We start from the raw sequence: 19,566 nt of genomic DNA on the forward strand, positions 1-19,566 counted from the left end.
GAAACCAGTCTTCTGTTTGCCTTTGGAATAAGATGTAGAACTCTCAACTTCTTCTCCAGCACCAGGCCTGTCTGACTGTACACTGTCATGCTTCCTGCCATGATGATAATGGCCTGAACCTCAGAAGCAGTAAGCCAGCCCCAATTAAATGTCCTTTATAAGAGTTGTCTTGTTCATAGTGTCTCTTCACAGCAATGGAAACTCTAACTAAGACACGTGATAAGCCTCAAGTACTCAAAAACCCAAACACGTTCTTATCCTGGGTTTATCAGAACCAATTGCTCTCATTATAAAATCTGGGAAAGAGTCAGGAGAGATGAATCCACAGTTAAAGGCACTTGCTGTCTTCCAGAGGTCCTGAGTTCAATTCCCAATAACTAATATGGCAGCTCAAAAATGCTTATAACTCCTTAGAATAGAGAACAATATACCCATGAAAGGAGTTACAGAGACAAAGTTTGGAGCTAAGACAAAAGGATGGACTATCCAGAGACTATCCCACCTGGGGATGGATCCCATCATCAGCCACCAAACTCAGACACTGTTGCCAGCAAGATTTTGCTGAAGGGACCCTGATATAGCTGTCTCTTGTGAGACTATGCCAGTGCCTGGCAAACACAGAAGTGGATGCTCACAGTCAGCTATTGGATGGAACACAGGGTACCTAATAGAGGAGCTAGAGAAAGTACCCAAGGAGCTGAAGGGGGCTGCAACCCTAGAGGTAAAACAACAATATGAACTAACCAGTACCCCTAGAGCTCGTGTCTAACTGCATATGTAGCAGAAGATGGCCTAGTTGGCCATCATTGGGAAGAGAGGCCCTTGGTCTTGCAAACTTTATATGCAGTACAGGGGATTGCCAGGGCCAAGAAGTGGGAGTGGGTGGGTAGGGGAGCAGGGCGGGGGGAGGGTATAGGGAACTTTCAGGATAGCATTTGAAATGTAAATAAAGAAAATATCTAATAAAAAAGTGAAAAAAAGTACTTATAACTCCAGTTCAGGGTATCTTATGCTCTCCTTTGACCTCTGAATCATATGTGGATATAAAGCACATTAAGTGGAGGAGTTTGGATGAGTCTGACTAAAACACTGTATAAAAATTCTCAAAGAATTAATAAAAAGTACTCTAAAACTAAGTCTTAAAATCTAAAAGAGAGGCAGAGCGGTTAGGTCACTCATAGGAGAAGCATGCTCCCGTTCGGTTCAGGGATTGTGGCTCTGTTTGATCTCTAACAGTGGCAAGGTGGCCCCAACGAGGGCCTCAGACTTCGGCTTTGTGTGAAAGAAAACAGCTGGAACTAAGCAGATCCGCTAGGAAGTCCACGGATGGGAAAATACCCACCACCACCCTCAAAAACCAGCAAACAGCTGGCCCCGAAGGCAACCGGGAAAAGCACACCCTCTACTGGTGGGATGAGTCACTACAGGTCCGGAACCATGGCTCTAGGAGAGATTCATCCTTACCGGAAATCAACTGAAGGTTCATCCAGAAGTGGCCATTCCAGAGGTCGGTGAGGGAGCTCACCCAGGTTTTCAAAGTGAAGCCATTGGAGTACTTGGGGAGGCTAACGAAGCACACTTGGCGGGGTTATTTGAAGACACCCGTCTGTGTGCCATCCATGCCAAGAGTGTCACCACCGTGCCCAAAGACATACAGTTAGCTTGCTGAGGGGGGAGGGGGAGTTGTAAGTGAGGGTAGATTTTATGACATTTTGTAGTAAATTCTATAAAATACTTGGGTTTAATTTCTGACTTTTTAGTAAGAAGTTGTTTATAATATGTTGCATCTGTACTTAAATTATCCCATCTTCCACTCAGCATGACTGAAAAGAGTGACTGTTCACAGGCCTCTGTGACGCAAGCCCTGTGGCTCAGGAGTGACAAGTTGCTAATATGCACAAGGAATGGGTGATAAGTCTTACTTCTCATGACTCATGTTTCTGCATGTTAATGACTTGTTGTGTAGCTATTAAGGTACTGGAATTGATAAATGCATACAGAGTGCTTTTGCAATAAAACTGGTTATGACTTGATCCAAGTGTTTTACCATGCATCATTATAATAGAATGTGGGCTTTTTCAAAGGTTAAAGATACAAGTTTTAACCACAGTGTAAAAGTTTCCTTTAGCAGAAAGAAGAAAGAAAGGAAGCGGGGGGGGGGGGAGGGAGGGAGGAAGGAAGGAAGCCTGGCAGCTCTAGAATACACTGTGTGCATTTTTAATAGCTATTTTATTGTAGTATTTAACGTTTTTATATTAAATATTTTACATTCACGAGAGGGGAGTCTTGTCACTAAAGTGTGTGTAATTTAGTCGAATTGTTATTTCCTGACTGGACTGCATTTGTTTTTAACAAAGTGGGGAAAATGCTATGCATTAATATTAAATTTTGCATAAGAACTCACTGTAGAACAAGTTCACTAACCCCCCAACCCTCTGGCTGGTAACACATACACTAATGGGATTTTATAAGGGCTCTAGCATAAAATAACAAGTTATTCACACCAGCATAATCTGTTGCTAATCTAGTTGGTGCCTATTTTCGTCGTGTTTGGTCTTAGGCCTAGATTGAGTTCTGATCTTCATCTTTAAGGGGAAACAGTGTACAAGGTTTATTTTTCTTTATGGAATTTAAGCATGGGGATAACAATACAGCTTCCGTTTATTGGGTCTCTGATTGTGAAGATGGGTTAGGGTATACCTGGTTACTCTCCTGGCCAAAAACCTAAAGGAGAAAAAGGAAAACCAAAAAAGAAAGAAAGAAAGAAAGAAAGAAAGAAAGAAAGAAAGAAAGAAAGAAAGAAAGAAAGAAAGAAAGAAAGAAAGAAAGAAAGAAAGGCACTGAGGGAATAGTGACAGAGAAGCACTTAACAGTGTCTGGTGTATCTGTTTCCTTGGTTACAGATAACAGAGAAAGGGAGCATGGAAGGCAAACACCTGCAGCATAAAAAGATGCCCTGAGAGACCAGACAAAGGATGCCAAATGCAGAGGAGCTCTTAAGGCAGGGAAACTGAGCAGTTATTCTGGTGATCCAAGGCAAAAGGGACACTCTGGACTAGAAACCAATTGAAAGGAGTTTGTTTCTTTGATTGTCGATTTCTGTTGGGTTGATCTAAAGATGCCTGCCGCCACCACCACCACCCCTCCATCCCCCAAACACACACACACACCCTCAGTGTTCTCATCAAGCAGACATGAACTGCCCTTGAGCTGCAGCATGACTGTAATGCTTCAGATGGAACTCTTCTCTTGCATAAAAATAAGTAGATGGAGAGAGAGAGAGAGAGAGAGAGAGAGAGAGAGAGAGAGAGAGAGAGAATAAAAGCTAGCTAGAAAGGCCAAAGAACAGAGTACACACACATGCAAATGAGCGTAGGAAAAAGTTGCTTCTCCCTGAAATCCACTCTATGCTTCCTCTCTAGCTAGCAATACAGATTAAAGAAGACAAATTGAAAACAAGGGCCCAGAAAGAAATTGTGTCTGTTCACAGTAGCAGCTCTGTCCACACTACCACTTTCTATGTCATTAGTAGGTCCTGGCAAGTGTATCCAGACTAACCCTATGCCTTTCACTGTGGGACTAAAAACAATAGTCTTATTAGAATGTGGAAAACGCACATATGCTTGCTCACATTCAAGAAAGTATCTCCAAAGAATTCCATTCACTATTCAGAGAGGAGGAGAAATAAGCCCAATAAGAAACACATTCCAGAAACCCCTCTCCAGCCAGATTCACAGTTCAGAAAATTCAAGAAGGTTCTATAGTAACACGTGCTACTGGGAAGTCCCTGGAGATGAATTAATCTCTTCACAAGGCAGGCAGCTGAGACGGCGTGCCCTCCCACAGGTTAAAAGGCTGTTCACATGGAGCAGCAGGGCTCTCTAAGTGTACATTAGCCACAAAAGGATCCCCACACTGTTTGATTGCTGGAGCAATCGGATTTCCAGAAATAGACTCGCCCTAATCCCCCTTTTTGTATTTTCCAGAGCAGAAGCTGAACTTTCAAGAGGTTTGACTTAGCTTTTACTTTTTTTTTTACTGTTCTTTTTACAGATGATTGAATCCCCTGGTGTTGCTTTCAGATCTATGTTATTTTGGGTACAGCTCAAAGAAAGCCGTCAATATACATCGAGGAGCAGTGGGTGGCGGCAAAGTTCAGCTCCTTTCCTGATGAAGCAGAGAGACTCCCTGGAGTGCAGAGGGTGGCCAGAAACCACCAAGGGCTCCAAGGTCATTGGAAGCTCAAGGATTTGACTACACAGGCTGATGCTGACAGATGCAGAACACCCAGTAGACTTGAAAGACGGTCTTTCAGGTTTTTTTTTTTTTTTTAATACTAGACTCACTGTTCAACTTGCTGCCTTCACAAATAACATATTTAATCAGTACACCTCAAAACCCAAGTTTTTAACAATAGGAGTTGTATGAAGTCACAATGAGAAGACATCACTTGTAACAAAGAGTCTTTGTTGATAAGTTAACCTTCTCTTAATAGAAGAAACACTCTCCTGTCCTAGTTTATAACCCACTTTCAATACTTTTTCACTCCCCTGCCTTTTGCCCTCCTAGAAATCCCTCTGGCCTCTCACAAAGTGTGTTGAGCCTCAGACCTGCTCACATGTTCACCTCGTTATCAACAGGAAAACATGGAGTTCCCAGAGATATAGCAACTCACCTGAGAACTGTGGATCTTAACCAGGCCTGTCTTTTCCCTGCCTACCTTCCAGAAAAGAAGAGCATCTAATTAACATAATTGTTAGAAGGCTTTGATGTACAAGGTTCGAGGCAGGGAGTTCTGGGACATTCAGTGACACCCACATCTAGAGAACCCCAGTCATTATTTTTTTTCTTTCTACTGCTTCCGCAGTTGTTTAGAGACACAATACAATTTTAATTTACCCCAGGAGCTGAGTAACAAAACATGCTGACATGCTGACGTCTTATCTTGCTGAAATAGACCTGAGGGTTTTTTGTTTTGTTTTGTTTTGTTTTGTTGTTTTTGTTTTTTGTTTTTTAGGTTTTTTTTTTTTTTTTTTTTTTTTTTTTAGGTCGTTTCTGGGGTTTCCAATTCTTCAGTGAGCACCAGAGACAACACCCATCCCACTCAGCAGTAGCAGATCTCAGCTTGGTCCTTTACCTTCAAGCAAAGAAAACTTGTTTGCTTGAGCTGGCAGTGGAGGGGGTGGGGGAAATATGGGATAACAATTATAAGAGCAACAACAACAACAACAAAAGCAGCTTTCCCAGGAGTCTGTTTCTTTGGGCGAAAATCTAGTGTGGTATATAGATGACAGTGTAATATAACTGGAGGCATAGAAAAGCAATTTCTTAATGAATTTTCCATCAACTTTACACAAAGCAACAAAAGTATGTCAGGTCTTGTGGAAGAAATCCAAAATAAAAAATAACTGAAGCCCCCAAATTGAACTCTTTTTCCCATAATCCTCTGTCTCAGCCTCCTGAGAAATGCAGTGAGGAGAAAAGTCTGTCTCAACCCGTGACTTTTTTTTTTTTTTTTTTGTAGCAGAGGAATACACTCAAGATGTAAAGAAGGCAATTCTCGTTTCATGAGCCATCCTTACAAAAATAGAACATGACTGAAAATGCTATTATCTGGTGAGGGAGGATGTGTTTGTTAATGATGTTTAATTTGTATATGCATTGATATTTATTTTCTACTCGTTTAATATTTTTTCTTTATTTTGAGAAAACCATACATGCATGCATACAATGAATTATATATGCATGATTTGATATATTATATCCATACAAAATAATATCCATCTCCCATTTTCCTCCTCCAGCTCCCTCTGTGCCCCTGTCTACTTGGTCCCCTCTGATTTCATGCTGTCATCCTTAGAGTTCCTATTGCATTGAACACCATTAACAGAAGTAACTTCAGAGAGGAAAGAGTTTATTTCCTCTTACAACTCTCTGGTCATCATACTCCATCACCGAAAGAAGTCAGGACAAAAACCTGGTGGCAGAAACTGATGCAGAGGTCACGAAAGAGTGCTGTTCACTGGACTGTTTCAAGATTTACTCAATGTGCTGTCTCATGGCACCCAGGACTACCTGCCCAGGGATGCCACCTGCCCACACTGAGCCAGGCTGTCTCACATCGATCATGAATCCTGAAAATGTCCCATGTGCCAAAGTTGTGGGGACACTTTCTCAGCTGAGAATCCCTCTTCCAAAATGACTACAGCTGGTGGCAGCACACATGTCCGCTTCCTGCACCTCCCCTTCCTCCTCTTTTTGTTTCTCCTCCTCTTTTTTTTTTTTTTTTTTTTTTTTTTTTTGGATAGCTTTTTATGTCCAATTATTGCTGTCCAAGAGAGTGAGTCAAGCCCTGGAACATATGAAACCTACCAAGAGCCATATTCTGAGAAAGAATAAAAGGTCCTGCTTCCTAGCATCCACTGGTGCTTCCATCTGGGCCTGCTTGAGATGTTGCACGTACTCCTGCATCTGAACAATGGCTGGCAGGTGACTAAGCTATCCTCTCGGAGGAGGACCCACATCATCTCCATTCATTTGGACACTGTTGGTACCCTACCTGAACAAAGGTGGACAAGGTTCAGGACAGCATCATCAAAAAGAAATGGAAGATGGTGAGAGATCTTCCTCATCTTCTATGAGCTCTGTTTGGATATCCTAGCTGCCTTAGCTCTTATAGGATTCTACCAGACACCAATATGAACATCTGTCATGTTTAGCCAGATGACCAGATGATCATGCAACCCCGTAACTTTCTGTGCCTCCAGAGGACATCTTATTTTCATCATGGCCTCCCTTTGTTCCAGCTTTGCTGAGGACAAGGACAGGAAGACAATGAGATTTATCCTCACCAAACTAGCATAATTTAAGGTGTGGTGTGGATGTTTTCTTTGTGTTTTTTAATGTTATGGGTTTTGTTTGTTTGTTTCAATAATACAGTAAAGGACTATTAACCTGTACATACACACAAGTATTGATTAGTCTATACTGTGTTAACTAGAACTTCATTTACTTCCAAACTATATAAATTCAGTATCTTTCTTCTATAAAGTTGCCTAGAGTTATATCTTTGGGTGTTTGTTTTCATTTTATAATAACTTCAAGTTTTTTTTTCTGGTTCAAATGATTACAAACATTCTCTCACACCATCTGCTGAAAGCTACCCTTCTCTCTCATGCTTTCCCAGTTGTCTATTTCTGTCCTGTCTACTTTTGTCCCTTTTCTCTTGCATGTCACATGGTGTATTTTTACCTGCATGTGTTTCTGCTTGTTCCTTCCTGAGCTATGTTTTTCCCTCTTCTTCCCCAGGCTGTCTTTCCCCAGTTAGTTTATTTCTATTTCAGTCTCCTATGTTACCGAAGTGAATATTTCATTACGTTTTCATAATTCAAGAAGGAACATTTGCATCCAACATTCATTTGTTATGTGGAACATTTCTTTACAAACATTTTCTTATTTTTTTTTCTCAAAAAAGATGGTGTGTGTGTGTGTGTGTGTGTGTGTGTGTGTGTGTGTGTGTGTGAGTGTACTTGCATATGTGTGCACTATCCACCCTTTTATGAGACGGGATCTCACTTGCCTGGAACTCACCAAGTAAGGTATCTCTGATGGACTACCTCATCCGCCTTTTTTTCCCATGGGTTCTAAGGTACACACTACTATTCCCCTGCTTACTGAACAAGCACTTACTATCCAGTGTCAGGAGCCATCTAGGAAAGGCTGAGTCTCGCAGGTGACTTTCCTGGAGGTAGCCCACCTTTTAGCATGGACTAAGATAGACGAACTCTGGGAAGCAAGGTCCTGAGAGATCTCAGGATTTCCTCTTGCTATTGATACTACTCTCCTCTCATTATTGCGTGGTCTAAGAATTCCTGGGTATTAGCCCAGCCTATTGAGACCTTCCTACAAATCCTGCAAATAAAGATGAGCTTTCGTGAATTAAGGTTTAGATGAATTCATGATTTTATCGAATTTCTGAAGTGATTCAAATGATTTTAGGAAGAATTTTTTTCTTTTTTCTTGAATGGGTCTATTTCTTATTATAAAGTCTAACTGTTTTGTTAAATTACAAATCTCTAGGGTAACAAAAACACTTCCTGTTTCAAGGTTCTTAGGCCATTAGTATATAACACGTGAAGTTATTTTTTTAATATTTTATTTATTTACATTTCAAATGTTATTCCCTTTCCCTGATTACCCTCCACAAACCCCCTATCCCATTCCTCTCCCCTGCTTCTATTGGGGTGCTCCCCCAACCACCAACGAAATCTCACCTCACTGCCAAAGCATTCCTCTACACTGGAGCATCGATCAAGTCTTCACAGGACCAAGTGCCTCCCCTCCCACTGATGCTAGACAAGGCCATCCTCTGCTACATATGCAGCTGGAGCCGTGGGTCCCTCTATGTACTCTTGGTTGGTGGTTTAGTCCCTGGGAGCTCTAGGGGTTGGGGGTGTCTGGATAGTTGATATTGTTGTTCTTCCTAAGGGCTTGCAATCCCGTTCAGCTCCTACAGCCCTTCCCCTAACTCCTCCATTAGGGTCTGCATGCTCAGTCTGCTAGTTGGTTGCAAGCATCCGCATCTGTATTGGTCAGGCTCTGGCAGAGCCTCTCAAGAGATTCCTATATCAAGCTCCTGTCAGCAAGCACTTTTTGGTATCAGCAATAGTGTCTGGGTTTGGTGACTGCATATAGGATAGATGCCCAGGTATCTATCTGGATGGCCTTTCCTTCAGTCTCTGCTCCACTCTTTGTCACTGTATTTCCTTTAGACAGGAACAATTCTGGGTTAAAATTTAGGAGATAGGTGGGTGGTTCCATCCCTCAACTGGGGCCATGCCTAAATTCTGGATAGGTTCTTTATAGGTTCTCTCTGCCCTTTCTTGGGCATTTCAGCTAATGTCATCCCCATTGGGTTCTGGAAGCCTCTTTCTTTGCTAGCTTCTGGGACTTTCTGGTGTCTACCCCTAGTTTTTCCTCCCATATTGGTACACACCTTAACTCAATTTCCAGACCCTCTGTACTTCCTCAGCATCTCCTCCCATACCTGATCCTGCCCCCCTTTTTCCCTTGCCCTCCTGTATTCCTTCCAAGTTCCTCTCACCCTCTACTTCCCATGACTATTTTGTTCCCCATTCTGAGAAGGACTGAAGAATCAACATGTTGGGAGCGACCCTGTTTGAATGTTAACTGCCTTGTCAGCCATAAGTGCTTACTTACAAAGTTTTGGCCTTAGTGGAAAAGTACTAGCTTAGTTGAGATTTCTGTGGGAAAAAGTTGAGACCTCTATGGGAAAGTACTACCCTCAGTTAAGAACAAATAGCTATAGATCTTGTGGACAGGTACCTAGCAACCCATTCTGTTCTGTTCCTCCTGCTGAACTTTTTACCTAGCCAATATCCTGCTTTTGGGAACAGGTGCGTTCTCCCAGAAACAAAGCAATTCTGTGTCATCCCCCTCCCCATACCCTGCTTCTGTGGGCATAAAACCTGCCTTGGAACAATAAAAATTTGACAGCTTAATCAATCAGACTTGCTGTCCTTCCTTGTGTTTCTCGCCTCTCATTCTCTCCTCAGGTGGCTCCCCAGACCCTGTTCGACTGTCCCGCAGGCCAGGACATCCACACTTTGGTCTTCCTACTTCTTGAGCTTCATATGGTTTCTAAGTTGTATCGTGGGTATTTCGAGTTTTTGTTGCTACTATCCACTTATTAGTGAGTACATACCAAGTGTGTTTTTTTTTTATGACTGGGTTACCTCACTTGGGATGATATTTTATAGTTTCATCCATTCCCCTTCGAATTTCATGGTCATTGTTTTTAATGTCTGAGTAGTACTCCACTGTGTGAATGTACTACATTTTTTGTATCCATTCCTCTTTTGAAGGATAACTGGGTTGTTTCCAACTTCTGGATATTATAAATAAGGCAGCTATGAACATAGTCAAGCATAGGTCCTTGTTATATGTTGGAGAATCTTTTGGGATATGCTCAGGAGTATTATAGCAATGTCTTCCGGTAGTACTATGTCCAATTTTCTGAGGAACTGCCAGACTGAGTGGTTGTACCAGTTTGTAATCCCACCAGCACTGGAGGAATGATCCTCTTTTTCCACATCCTCAATAGCATCTGCTGTCACATGAGTTTTTAATCATAGTCATTCTGACTAGTGTGAAGTGAATTCTCATAGTTGTTATGTTTTGCATTTCCCTGATGACTAAGGATGTTGAACACGTCTTTAGGTGCTTCTCAGTCATTCAGTATTCCTCAGTGGAGAATTATGTATTTAGATCTGTACCCCATTTTTAATAGGGTTATTTGGTTCTCTGGAGTCAAACTTCTTGAGTTCTTTGTGTATATTGGATATTAGCCCTCTATTGGATGTAGGATTGGTAAAGATCTTTTACCAGTCTGTTGGTTACCATTTTGTCTTATACAGTGTCTTTTGCCTTACCGAAGCTTTTCAGTTTTATCGGTCCCATTTGTCTATTGTTGATGTTGAAGCATAAGTCATTAGTATTCTGTTCAGGAAATTTTTCCCAGTGCCCACGTGTTCAAGGTTCTTTCCCAGTTTCTCTTCTATTAGAGTCAACGTATCTGGTTTTATGTGGAGAACCTTGATCCACTTGAACTTGAGCTATGTACAAGGAGATGAGAATGAATCAATTTGCATTCTTTTACATGTAGACTACCAGGTGAACCAGAAGCATTTGTTGAAAATTCTGTCTTTTTTCCACTGAATGGGTTTATCTTTTTGTCAAAGAGCAAGTAACCATAGGTGTGTGGGTTTATTTCTGGGTCTTCAATTCTATTCCATTGTTCTTCCTGCCTTTCTCTGTACCAATACCATGCAGTTTTTTATCACTNNTGNTCTGTAATACAGCTTGAGGTCAGGGATGGTGATTCCCCCAGAAGTTCTTTTATTGTTGGGAATAGTTTTCGCTATCCTGGGTTTTGGTTATTGCAAATCAATTTGCAAATTGCTCCTTCTAACTCTATAAAGAATTGACTTGGAAGTTTGATGGAGATTGCATTGAATCTGTAGATTGCTTTCTACAAGATGGCCATTTTTACTATATTAATCCTGCCAAACCATGAACATGGGGGATCTTTCCATCTTCTAAGATCTTCTTCTATTTCTTTCTTCAGAGACTTGAAGCTCGTGTCATACAGATCTTTCACTTGTTTGGTTGAAGTCACACCAAGATATTTTATATTACTTGTGACTATTGTGAAGGGTGTCACTTGCCAAATTTCTTCCTCAGCCTGTTTATCCTTTGAGTAGAGGAAGGCTACTGACTTGTGTGAGTTAGTTTTATATCCAGCCACTTTGCTGAAGTTATTTGTCACTGTAGGAGTTCTCTCATGGAACTTTTGGGGTCACAAGTATACTAACTTATCTTCTGCAAATAGCCACATTTTGATTTCATCTTTTCCAAATTGTATCCTTTAGATCTCCTTTTGTTGTCTAATTGCTCTAGCTAGAACTTCACTTATTATATTGAATAGATAGGGAGAGAGTGGGCAGCCTTGTCTTGTCCCTGATTTTAGTGGGATGGATTCAACTTTCTCTCCATTTAATCTGATGTCAGCTACTGATTTACTGTATACTGCTTTTACTATGTTTAGATGTAAGCCTTGAATTCCTGATCTTTCCAAGACTTTTAATATGAGGTGGTGTTGAATTTTGTCAAATTCTTTTTCAGCATCTAAGGAGATGATCATGTGATTTTTTTTTTCCTTTGAGATTGTTTATATCGTGGACTACATTGATAGGTTTCCATAAATTGAACCATCTCTGCACCATGAAATGAATACAACTTGGCCATGATGAATGATCATTTTGATGTGTTCTTGAATTCAGTTTGCGGAAATATTGAGTATTTTGCATATATATTCATAAGGGAAATTGGTCTGAAGTACTCTTTCCTTGTTGAGTCTTCGTGTGATTTAGGTATCAACTTAACTGTGGCTTCACAGAAAGTATTGGGTAGTGTTCTTTCTGTTTCTGTTTTGTGATAGAGTTTGAAGAATGTTGGGTCTTCTTTAAAGGTCTGCTAGAATTCTTAACTAAAAATGCCTGGTCCTGGGCTGTTTTGACTGGGCCCAAACTTTTAATGACTGCTTTTTCCTTTGAGATTGTTTATATCGTGGATTACATCGATATGTTTCCACAAATTGAACCATCTTTGCACCATGAATGAATATAACTTGGCCATGATGAATGATCATTTTGATGTGTTTTGAATTCAGTTTGGGGCCATGAGACTATTTAGATTGTTTATCTGATCCTGATTTAATTTCAGTACCTGGTATCTATCTAGAAAAATTGTGCATTTCATCCTGATTTTCCAGTTTTGTTGAGTATAGGCCTTTGAAGTAAGATCTGATGATTTTTTTAAATTTCCTCAGTTTCTGTTATGTCTCCCTTTTGATTTCTAATTTTGTTAATTTTGATGCTTTCTCTGTGCCCTCTGGTTAGTCTGGCTAAGGGTTTATCTATCTTCTTGATTTTCTTAAAGAATCAGCTCCTGGTTTCGTTGATTCTTTCTATACTTCTCTTTGTGTTGACTTAATCCCTGAGTTTAATTATTTCCTGCATGTATTTGCTTCTTTTTGTTCTAGAGCTTTCAGGTGTGCTGTCAAGCTGCTAGTAGTATAAGCTCCCTCCAGTTTCTTTTTAGAGACACTTAGAGCTATGAGTTTTCCTCTTACCACTGATATCATAGTGTCCCATAAGTTTTGGTATAATGTGTCTTCATTTTCATTAAATTCTAAAATATCTTTATTTTTTTTCTTCCTTCCTTAACCAAGTTATTACTGAGTAGAGCATTGTTCAGCTTCCATGTGTATGTGTGCTTTCAATTGCTTTTGTTGGCATTTATGACAAGTCTTAGTCCATGGCGATCTGATAGAACAGATGTGATTATTTCAGTCTTCTTGTATTGGTTGAGGCCTGTTTTCTGACCAATTATATCATCAAATTTGGAGAAGGTAACATGAGATGCTGAGAAGGTATATTCTCTTGCATTAGGATGAAATGTTCTATAAATATCTGTTAGATCCATTTGGTTCATAACTTCTGTTAGTTTCACTGTGTCTCTGTTTAGTTTCTGTTTTCATGATCTGTCCATTGCTAAGAGTGGGATGGATGTTGAAGACTCCCACTATTATTGTATGGGGTGTGATGTGTGCTTTGAGCTTTACTAAAGTTTCTTTTATGAATGTGCATGTTTCACTCTACAGTGTTCTATTAATGGCATTTAAATATAATATGCAAAAAGCTGGTTTCTAATTTGCCTTCTATTGCTGTCAGGCTGTGATAAGACCAGAACTAAATGCAGCACAAGAGGATAAGAGTTCATTTGCCTTACAGGTGACAGTCCATCACTGAGGGAAGCAATGGCAGGAACTCAAACATGCCAAAATCCTGGAGGCAGGAACTAAAGCAGAGGCCAAGGAAGAATACTGCTTACTGACTTGCTCCCACAGTTTGCTTAGCTTGCTTTCTGGTTCCTCTCAGTCATTAAACATGAAACTCACCACAGAGGACGCAGAGTTGGTTGAGCCACTAAGAGCACTCTCAGAGGACTAAATTTTGATTCTTAACACCCAAATGGAGGCTCATAACTATCTATAACTCCAATTTCAGGGGATTTGACACTGTCTTCTAGCCTCTGTGGATACTAGGCACACACATGGTACATAGACACGCATGAAGAAAAAAACCCTATACATATAAAGCCAATTTTTTAAAATGGAAACAAAGAAATAAAATGTTTCAAGACTTGTCTACAGGAAACTCTAATAAAGACATTTCCTCATCCTAGATGACTGACTTTGTATCAAGTAGATAAACACTAACCAGTCCAGTCACTGTCCATGATCTTAATCCTCTGGGAATCTCAGCTGTCATATGCATTTTCAAAACAGAATTAAATATGTTCTAATTATATAGATTTAACATTTTGTTGAAGCTTTCTGTCATCTACAAGTTAACCCAGTTACATATGATCCATAAAATATGATCAGGTGTGGAGGTACACTCCCGTACTCCCGGTATTCATGAAGTAAATAGCCATACTCAAGCCAGCCTAGGTTGCATAACAAGGCCCTGCCCTGTTTCCTCTATAAATAAAATACTAATCCCAGTGATTTCGTGAATGATATTTTACAAATAAAACAGAATTTCACCGGCCAGAGTACTCCTTTCCATGTTTATAGAAGATCAACAAAAAGGATTGACAGTGAGAGCTGTGACAATGGCAAGAGAGAGCCCCAATGTCTTCATAGTCCTCTTAGAGAATTGGTTTCCTCACCTGAAAACTGGATACGTTTGTGATTGTCTCGACTGGTAACTTACAGCAGACCACTGGTAAGTGGTTAATATGTATATTTATATTTCACTTGGAAACAAGCGCAGTTGCTTTTTATTGGAGCAAACAATAATCACTACCCTTGGCAGGGAACAGGCTCCATTTACCCTCTTTAGAGCATGTAATTAGTTGGATGGGGCAGAATGCATCCAGGGGAGAGCTTCTTCCCAAGCATGGAACTCTAGCTGGGTTATAAAAGTTCTTATTTGCACAGTTTGCTGGAACTCCTGAGCTCTGTAGGCTGAGCCAGCATATAAGAGGCCTGCAAGCTTCACAGCGCAATACAACAACAACAACAAAAAATCTCATGCCATAATTCTCCTGCACTATGGTCAAAATTATAGGAATTTTGTCACTAATTTTATAAAAGAATTCTGGAAACGTTTCTAGAAAACAGACATGACAATTATTAATAAAATCATTCATAAAGAGATTGGTTTTAGAATGGTATGTTCCAGAAATAGAGGAAAAGTTAATGAATTAGTCTCAGGGAACAGTACTGATAGAATGACCCATCTATATTGTGAACAGAACTAGTAAGATGATACAATATGTTAAAGGGGTGTTTACTATTGAGACACAAAGAATCCTCGGTTCATGAGGCTGAATGTCCCAGTAGTCTCAAAATGGCACTGAAGGCCTGGTGGCTTCTTGGAGAGATGCTGGTCTTCAATCTACCTTGGAATCCTGAAGAAGTAAGTTCTAATACCGGTGAAGGAATGACACAACAACAGGATCTTTCCAGCTCAACTCATCAGCAAGTGTGAAGCAAAAAGCAAAGCTTCCTTCATCCATGTCCTTTTATGAAGACAGAAGAAGGACAGTCCTGGGTCCTGGGTCTTCCTGCTTCAAATACTCCGACCAAGACATCTCTCGTTTCCTCATTATGACAACATCTGACAGAAGCAGCAAGAAATGAAGTTTTGTGTGGTTCACCCCTGCAGAGCCCAGGCCATCATGGCTTTAGGCTGCTAGTCTTGTTGCATTTGCAGTGAGGCAGGCAAAGAGAGAAGAATGTTCTGTTACTCACTTACTTTTTATTGTTTACTCAGTCCAGAACCTCACCCCAAGGAATGGTGCCACCCACAGTTAAGGCAGGTCTTCCTGCTTCAATTATTTTCATCTAGATAATCCTTCACAGGCCTGTCTGGAAGTTGGTCTCCTAGCTGCCTCTAGATCCTGTCAAGTTTATGTCATTATTAATATTATGATGCTATTATGGTAATGCTTTTTCGGATGATTTGTGTTTATTTTATGTGTATGAGGGTTTTACCTGCGCACAGGCACACACGTGCGCTCACACGTGTGTGTGTGTGTGTGTGTGTGTGTGTGTGTGTGTGTGTGTGTGTGTGTGTCACACATTTATGCAGTGCCTGAGGAAACCTGAAGAGTCAGTAGATAGTTGTGAGTCACCATGTGGGTGCTATGAACCAAACCCAGGTCCTCCCCAAGTGTTCTTACCCACTAAGCCTTCTTTCCAGCCCCACAATAACACATTTTAGTACTGATATGCTTTAGAGATACAACAAAATATTTGAAGATGAAATAATATGTCCAGAGCTGGGTATATAACTCAGTAGAAGAGAATTTATCCATGAGCAAAGCCCCAAATTCTACCACCTGCACTGCAGAAAAGTTTCTAAAGATTTTTTTATTTTAATCCCATGACTTCTTATTCTATCACCCAGAAATAAGAAGAAGATTGAGAGACGAGAACAAAAAAAAAATCATTCTGACAACTCTGGAAGCCATATAGGGACTATGTAATTCTTTCCGTTTTCCTATGTATGTGAAAATTTCCATGATAAAAATCTAGAAATATAAACTACTCTTGTTATCAAAGCAAAACAGCATAGTTGAAAATAAATAGTATGCTATTCCAATTCAATAAATACAACCATCATTAATAAAAACATTTTTGATCCTACAAGATGTGTAAAGGTTGTCAAGGAACAAAAGCCTAAGATTACAAATCACAAATACACTTAAACATAGCTTATACATATTATGTGTGTTGATATAAACATAACCTAAACTCTGCTATATAATAATAATTATACATGTGCATGCATTTGTAAAGGAAGAAAACAGACTACAAAGAGATAGATGAAAATATATTGACTCCTGGTACCTGGGCTGTTATTTGGGTTTCTTTGTAATAAGTAGAAGGAGACATTTAAAGTTAAAATTATAGAGATTAAAACATCACAAGAGGAAAAATATTATACTTACTCATATCATACTTACATCCATTGTGTGTGTGTTTGGGTGTGGGGTGAGGTGCATGTGTGAGTGTTTGCAGTGTAAGGATGTGGTGGGGGTATGGGTATGGGTGGGTGGGTGTCTCATCACAGACTAGATATAGAAGTGAAAGTGACAGCTTGTAGAAGTTGGTTCTGGGACCAACCATTGGGTTTTGGGGACCTAGCTCAGGTCATCAGGCGTGGCAGAAAATGTTTTCATCTGCCAAATAATCTTGCTGTCCATAAAGAAATGTTTTAAATACCACTTCATTTTCACTTATTCACTTTTTTATAAATGTATATTTTTTGTCTTTTAAAAGCAAAGTCAGAAAGTTTTAGATTGTGCATTTTAGAATGTATACTTATGATGTTAATTCATTACTACTCAGAATACAATGCTTCAAACTGTTTCTAAAATCCTGCCAGGGGGCAGCTTCCCACGACAGATGTCTGTTACAATCATTCCTGGAGACAAGGTTATGGCACATTCAGCAGACATTTATCACATAATAGCATTTATGATTGCACGAAGAGAAGAAAGGGAGCAATTTTATTAAGAAACGGACATAATTACAAGTTAGAAAATTCACTGTGATTGATGCAACTTGGGTTTTGAAGTTCGCAGATAGAAATGCCATGAGAGCTCACTATTTCAGAGATGAACTAAACTGAAGGTTCAATCAGAAAGTTATTGGTGTGGGTGGAAAGAGAGCCAGAGCTCCGAGACAGGCAAGCACCTCCTTTGGGACAGTGAAGCATTGGCCAGGGTTTTTCCAAACCTCTCCATCAAACTGTCTGACAAAATCTCTTCTTTCTTCTGTGAAAATTGCTAAACAAGTAGGTTCTACCTTTTAGAGTATTCTAAACCATCTGTTAATAGAGGAATGTGTATCTGCATGGATGAAACTTGTGTTTTCATTACTCTGCACACTACTACCAGCACATACTATATGCATACATGGAAATATTATGGTGATACTTTTTAACATATACAATTAAAATATGCTAATTAATTCATCATGTGCTGTCTAAAGCCAAAAGGTTTTAGGTGAAATCGTTATAAAGCAAATCAAATTAATGTAGCTTGATTTGTTTTTAATTGGGAAAATGTTAATTCTGCTAAATTTTACAAAGGAAGAAAATGTTAAACATTTTAGTCTGAAGAGTAAATTTATGATTTTCCTTAAAACTGTTTGTTTGTTGCTTATGGATATGGGCATTTTGTTTGCACGTATGTCTGTGAACTACTTGTGCGCCAAGTAGGCCAGAATAAAGCAACAGATTCCCTGGGACTAGCATTATAATTAATGACCAACCATGTGGAGTGCAAGGAATTGAACTCAGGTTGTATAGAAGAGCAATCAAAGTTATTAGACACTTAGAAATCTCTCCAGTCCCCAATGTTCTGCTTACATAATCAAAAGTACCCACTAATACAACTCAGAATTACATGAAACATGGAAGGGAAAGATCATAACTCCCCAGCTACCAAACTCAGAGATACTAAAATAATAGCAAAACTCCAGGTGATAATTTTAAAAGGATCCCGCTAAAAATTGTCAGTGACTTCTAGTCTGCTAAGAGGGCAGGCTGGAAGTTGTCTTCAGGTAATCTGACAAAAGACAGAGTCAGAATAAGAAAAAGATTTAAAAAAAAAAAAAAAGCCAACTCCATTCCAAAGAAAGAGGACAAGGTTTAGAAAGCCACAAGGAACTGAGAGGCAGTATGAAAGAAGCAGGACAATGGCAGGCAACACTGGAAAATACGCCAGCATAATCTGTCACCCAGGTCCCTGGGAGTTAGCAGGAAAGCAAAAGCTACTTTCAAAAAGCACTTAGGAATTTTCCTCACACAGTGCTGCTGAGGACCAAGCAATCAAGAGTGGGCTGACTGTAAGGCATGTGGGACCATGCCACCCCAGGAACCCCAGAGATTTGATAGCAGGAGTAGAACCATCCCCTACCTGTCTCTGTACCTGCTCTACAACATAAAACCATGACACCCTACTGAGCGGAACATGGGTAATCGAGCACGCATACCACATGGAGTTCTTCTCTATGCTAATGGGGTATCTAGATAGCCTTGAACTGTCAGCCAATGAACTTCTCTTCCTAGGTATTCCTTACCCCAAAAAAAGGTATATATTCCCTGGTTCACCCTGAATAAAATGTATGCATTTACATCCACTATCAACTAAAGCAATATGAACAAGCAAGGATCGTCTCAGAGAGCTGCCTCGCTAGGGATCTCCACAGGGAAAGCTTTCAACTAAAAAAGGAAAGCTTTTTTCCTCTCCAGCCCCTCTGATCAGACTGGATTCTACTCATCCTGGGCTCTGCCTCTCCTTTCTGCCCAGTGTAAAGATATCCCAAGATAAAGGGTTCCTGAATCCTTCTTCTTGCCATATGTTGGCAGTGCCTGGGTATCCAAAGAGGAGACTGGGAACCACTGTTGACTCTCCCTTTGGGACTTTATGCTGCCTCCTCCTGGTGGTGTGCCAGCAGTGCTCGGGCACCCCCAACAGAGAGTCGGGGTGCAGTATGACAGGCTGACCTCACGTCTGCTTTTCTGACATAAAAAAAAAAAAAGAAATGAACTCCAGTCAGAAAGACTAAGATGAAAACCTCAGGTTAGAGAAAACACAAGTTAGAGGGGATATGGAGAAAGAACACTTCTCCATTGCTGGTAGGGTTAGGACATCAAGTGAGGGATGGCATCTGACCCATAATTGTTCCTGTCTGAAAGAATTACAGGGATGGAAATGGAGAGGAATCTGAGGAAAAGAGGGTCCAGTAACCCCAAAGTGGGAATCTAGCTTAAGGGGAGGTCCCAAGGCCTGACACTATTAGTGAGGCTATGGAATGCTTACAAAAAGGGACCTATCATGACTGCCCTCTGAAAGACCCAACAAGCAGCTGAAAGAGTCAGACCCAGTTATTCACACCCAACC

At 40.2% G+C, this 19,566-nt stretch overlaps 1 protein-coding gene across 1 annotated transcript in view; it reads left to right on the plus strand.

Annotated features, from left to right (window-relative positions):
* Window positions 1-1,437: 1,437 nt before the first annotated feature.
* LOC110336056 (BTB/POZ domain-containing protein KCTD9-like) overlaps window positions 1,438-19,566 on the plus strand; it is a 58,503-nt gene continuing 40,374 nt past the window's right edge. Inside the window, exon 1 of the mRNA XM_021218472.2 lies at window positions 1,438-1,507. Coding sequence (XP_021074131.1) covers window positions 1,438-1,507 — 70 coding nt within the window. The remainder of the gene's footprint in view (window positions 1,508-19,566) is intronic.

The sequence above is a fragment of the Mus pahari genome, chromosome 18 (genome assembly GCF_900095145.1).
Source record: "Mus pahari chromosome 18, PAHARI_EIJ_v1.1, whole genome shotgun sequence".
NCBI lineage: Eukaryota > Metazoa > Chordata > Mammalia > Rodentia > Muridae > Mus > Mus pahari.